The sequence below is a fragment of the Zingiber officinale genome, chromosome 2A (genome assembly GCF_018446385.1).
Source record: "Zingiber officinale cultivar Zhangliang chromosome 2A, Zo_v1.1, whole genome shotgun sequence".
NCBI classification, from domain to species: domain Eukaryota; kingdom Viridiplantae; phylum Streptophyta; class Magnoliopsida; order Zingiberales; family Zingiberaceae; genus Zingiber; species Zingiber officinale.
Window position 1 is genome coordinate 71,397,690 of NC_055988.1, and position 5,505 is coordinate 71,403,194.

The window sequence follows — 5,505 nt, forward strand, 5'->3', positions numbered from 1 at the left end:
AACAGGGCTACCTCCTATCACTCGTTGATGTTTGCAACAGTGGCGTTGAAGGCTCGAAGCAGGTTAGTATTTGTAAATATTAGGGTTACTAAATTATATACTTATTCTATTAATAAAAGGTGCAAATAGTAATAAATGGGTAATGACTTAACCCTTTAACTCATCATGCCAATAACCTATTAATTAATACTAAGTTATATATAAAAAAATAAATAGAATACAAGCCTGCGAGCTACTCACAAACACTTGAATAAATTATTATAAATTTAAATTCAGCTCAAAAATATTATTTAATATAAGTTCAGTTCCAGCTCGATAATTTCAATAATTTTAAATACGAATTAAATATTATTTGTACCAACTTATAACCAAAAAATAAAAAATAAAAAAACACAGCTCGTAACCCGATTCGTTTGGACCTCTACGTCAAACTTAAAAATATTCATTAAATTAACTTGGTTGGTTTTTCTTGGAGCGCTAGGGTTTTTTAGCCCGGTGGCAGTTTCGTCATTTCGTCAACGCAAGGGCTAACCACCTCACAACCCTAGACTTCCCCCATCGCAGGCGGCCGCACACCATTTAGGCATCCTCCTGACTTCGCCCGCTTCCAGACGTAGCAGTAGACGGCGCTCATCCCATCCAGATCCCTCGCCATGGTCGACACGCGCCTTCTCCTACGCCTCCTCTCTTTTCCTTCCTTGTTTCCTAATGTCATCGCTGCTTTCGCTTTTGTAGGCTGCAGAGAAGAAGCTCTCTAACCCGATGCGGGATATCAAGGTCCAGAAGCTTGTCCTTAACATATCGGTCGGCGAGAGTGGCGATCGCCTCACCAGAGCCGCTAAGGTACGGACCTGCGTCATTCTGTGGTCGTTGTTGAAAGGCGCTGTCTTTGTGTTGGAACTCCTTCTTATGTTCTACGGATCCTATTATATGCAGGTTCTGGAACAGCTCAGTGGACAGACACCAGTTTTTTCCAAGGGTAGTTTATCTCTCAATTAAGTTGCCATCTTATGTGTATTTCAAATCTCGATCTTGTTCTCAATTCGTTGTATATGCTGTTTCTGCTGCAGCACGGTATACTGTGAGGTCCTTTGGAATCAGGCGTAATGAGAAGATTGCATGTTATGTCACCGTGAGGGGTGACAAGGCGATGCAGCTCCTGGAGAGTGGACTGAAAGTGAAGGAATACGAACTCTTGAGAAGAAACTTCAGTGATACTGGTTGTTTTGGTTTTGGCATTCAAGAGCACATTGATCTGGGAATCAAGTAAATTCTACCACTCTACGCTTGTTTTCTTTGATAGTTATAAGCTTGTTTCTTTGAAAAATAATAAATAAAGGTGAGAGCATATCACATTGGAGGATGTGTATAATGCAATTTATGTTTATGTAGGATGCTATGCAATTCAGGAATTGATGAATGATTGTGTCTTTGTTTGATTTAACTCACATCCTTTCTGTTCATGTTTATCCAGGATGCCATGCAATTCAGGAATTGATGTCTAATTGTATTTTTGTTTGACTTAACTAACATCCCTTCAGCCCATGTTTACCTAGGATGCCATGCAATTCAGGAATTGATGTACAATTGTATCTTTGTTTGACTTAACTCACATCCCTTTTTCCCTGAGTACTCCAAGGCAATGGCCACTAGGAGAATTCATGCATTTTGCTACTTGAGAGTAGGATTTGATGGTCCATGGTTTATTTTTACTTCTCGCAACTGAATTGTGAGTTTGGTCGTCCATTGTTTGGTAATATGTGGTCCCCTTTTACTTGCGTTAATATTTTATTGGAGCATTGCTTTAATTGTCCTTACTTTTACAATGCATCTATTCAACTTGCTTGTAAGCCATCCAATGCTTACCACCCTTAGAAATTATAGTGGAAATGGATTGATCACCTGATTAACTCTATTAAGATTTGATCGGCCTTTGACATTGGATGTGTCTCACAGAAAAAAGAAGTTATTGATGTCTGAAATGTCAGGAAATCTGGAATGACTAAATCAACATATCAAATGGTTGGAAGCGTAGTCAAATGAATTTATGGAAAAAGGAACTTTCTGCATTTTCTTCTAAATTGTGATCGTCCAACTTTCTTGTCCCATCTTGAAAGGGGCCCAAAATATGAATTCTCCACTTTCATGTTTTTTTAATAATTTGGTTTTTTTTGCCAAGACGTAATACAATAACAATCGAATCTTTATCTCACTATGTGAGTTCGGTTATATGGATCCTGCTACATTATTGGGCTCGATCTCCTATTACATCATTATTTATGTTTAAATGAATTTTATCTCGTTTTATCGTTACCAACCAGGTTTTTTTTAAGTTTTCCTCTTCCTCAAAACATGATCGGAGGTTAAAAATCAATTCTAAATGGTTGGTAGTGAAAGAAAATTTGTGTAAAAGTGATCCAGGTATATTAATGATAATTGAGATATGTGGTTTGTTACCGTACTAGCTGTTTCTGTCATATATGAAAGCTTGTGAACCAGCTTGCGAGCTAATCAAATATGTATTACTGCAAAGGTTCGAGTAGGATTCTATCAGAGCTATTGTGCCATTTACAAATTTTAATCTCTCAGTTTGAGTCAATTATTCCTTCATGCACTTGTATTCTTTTTCAATCTTATGCAGGCTGCAGCTTCCATGTGATAGTGATTTTTGATGTAGCTTGTAGTTTCCCTCAAACTCATTGTGATTCTGAAATGCATCTTTGTAGGTATGATCCCTCTACTGGCATCTATGGCATGGATTTCTATGTAGTACTAGAGCGTCCTGGGTATCGTGTGGCCCGCCGCCGCAGATGCAAGTCGCGTGTTGGAATTCATCAGAGGGTAACCAAAGACGACGCCATGAAGTGGTTCCAGGTCAAGTATGAGGGTGTTATCCTTAACAAGTCCCAAGCAACCACCACATAGGATTGTCATTAGTCCAGAGCTGTTTGATCGTTTCTCCTGTTTCCAGCGTAGTCTAGTAGGTTTATGGAACTTGTTTGCTTCGTTTTGCATATCCTGAAGGAACTAATAACCAAAAACATTGTTTTGATTCTGTGATTTGGTGGCCATAGTATTATTATCTGGATGGTAATAGCTGCTAATGTTATCATGAGTTCTATGGCTGTATCCTTAACACAAGTTATGTTAGTGTAATCGATCTTTAAGGTTTTAATGTCGGAAAATATGTTTAAATATGTTTAATGAAGCTTAGTTTTGGAAAGTCTTAGTTGTAGGTTAGGCAAGGGAAATTTCGATAGATCGTGGAAGTTAGGTGGATTTGATAGGTTTGGAGGATCTGATTTTTGGGTAGTCGAATATTGAGTTTTAGTTGTAAGTTAAGGAAGGGAAATCTTGGTAGATCGTGAAAGTTAGGTGGATAGGCCTGAAGGATCTGATCATTGGATAGTCGAATACTGAGTCTTGGTGAATGAAGTCAGGTGGAGAAATTTCTAGGGGGTGGTAATCTTAGGTTTTGGTGAGTGAAGTCGGATGGAGAAAATCTGGGGGGGGGGGAGGGAGATAATCTTAGGTAACGAGAAGTTTTGGAAGAATGAACTCTAAGCAAGGTTGATCGGAGCGGTCGATCGGACTAGAAGATCTTAGTGATTCTAAGTTTAGTTGTACCATAATATTCTGTATTACTATTATTGTTGTCGGCTAATGTAATATTGCAAGAAAGGCCTTATTGGATTAGGTGATCAGACACTGAGCAGAGAAAGTTCAAATAAGTCTAGAGTATCAATGTTTGGTAGGTAAGTTGAGGTAAGCAACTGGAGGAGAGACAGTGAGGTCGTGTTCTTGAAAGGAACAACTTGAGGTCGTTGATCCAACTGAAAAAATCGAGAAGGTTTTCAAGTTGAGATCAAAATAGTTGAATTGTCTATTATTATTACTCATGTATTTATTATTATTTGTTTTGTAGGATTATTATCTAATACTGTTTTACAGGCTCGGCCTGATCGGTCGATCGAATCAGATGATCGGTCGATCGAATAAGGTCAACTCAGAGTAAATATTTGTTCAGACCAAAACAGAATAGGGTTCGATCAAAGCTTGATCGATCGATTGAACAAGATGATCGGTCGATCAAACTTTGATGACTCAGTATAGTTCAGATCGAGCAGAAGCAAAGAAGGAAAGCTTACTGATCGGTCGATCGAACACATGGATCGGTCGACTAAACGATCATCACATTAAAGGCGTAGTAAGTGCAAATCTCGACAAATCTCGACGAACAAGGAAGGATTCTGTTCGGTTGACCTAAAAGAAGGATCGGTCGATTGCACCCTTAATGGTCATTAAATGTCGAAGATTGATTAAGCATAAGATCTCAACGAAGATGGAAGGGAGTTGGTTCTGTCGACTGAACGTAAGGATCGGTCGATCGAACATCGATGATTCTTATAAAAGAGAGTTCGAGGTCCGAGGCTATGTAACACATTCTGGTTGGGTTCGAAGTTTATTTCTGTGCAAGTTACAATTCGTGCTACGACTACTCATCTACTGCTTCAAGAAGTGCCGATCGAGCCTCAATTTTTATATACTGTCGGTATAATTTTCTTTTGCTTGCATTGTACTTAATTCAAGTATGATAGTAGGTTGTTATTATCTTACTCATCTTCTTGTACGCACTGTTTCTTTCTGAGGTTTTTGGAAAGAAGAGATTTAGTGGATTGTCTTTCGGTGCGATCAAAGTTCGTGGGTCTTGGAGTAGGAATCGACCTTGACTTCAAACCAAGTAACTGAACCTGTTCTCTACTTTTTCGCTACACGATTTTGTTTTAAATGAGTAAAAATTTTTTTTTTAAAGTGCGATATTTATCCCCTCTTTTATCCCACTCTTTCAATCCTACAAGATATGGTTGGAACAAGACAGTCTTATGCCTACATGGAACAACAAAACACCGCGAGTGATGAACTGATTTTGTAGAAGAAAAACGATCTGTAAACTCAAACTGAAACCTGTTTAGCCAACTCCAACTTTATCTACTTATGTTTCAACTTATTGTTATACATATAACCAAAACTTTTCATTTTACGACATCCATTCAAGTTGTATAGAAATACCATTTCATTTACGACCACTTAAATTATGAACAGTTAGTCCTCAATGACAATCTAGTTTAGCACCATAATAACAATCAATATCAAGATGTTAAAAATCACTGAATGAAAAGAATTCAACAGAGAAGGCATCACAGAAATAAACACACTACTTCACTGTAGACATGATATACCATTATATTATCGAATATTTTCCTTAGGTTGGAGACTTACATATTTGATATTTATCTTTTCGAATCATTTATTGTTCAATGTTATTAATTTTTTTTCTCATTTAATTATTATTATTATTATTATTATTATTATTATTATTATTATTATTATTATTATTACCATCAAAGTGATGCATGAGCAATCTCCTAGGACCACTACAAGTGTTGTCACTTAAAGATGAATTGAATTAGCCTAAACACTTGAAAGCTTGACAAGAGCATTTCA

At 37.3% G+C, this 5,505-nt stretch overlaps 1 protein-coding gene across 1 annotated transcript; it reads left to right on the forward strand.

Moving 5' to 3' along the window:
• Nucleotides 1-495: 495 nt before the first annotated feature.
• Nucleotides 496-3,094, forward strand: LOC122041171 (60S ribosomal protein L11). The gene is made up of 5 exons (XM_042600770.1): nucleotides 496-656; nucleotides 736-843; nucleotides 937-979; nucleotides 1,071-1,266; nucleotides 2,727-3,094. Exons 1-5 carry the CDS (start codon nucleotides 654-656, stop codon nucleotides 2,923-2,925), a joined length of 549 nt encoding a protein of 182 aa, XP_042456704.1. The 5' UTR covers nucleotides 496-653; the 3' UTR covers nucleotides 2,926-3,094.
• The last annotated feature ends 2,411 nt before the right edge of the window (nucleotides 3,095-5,505 follow it).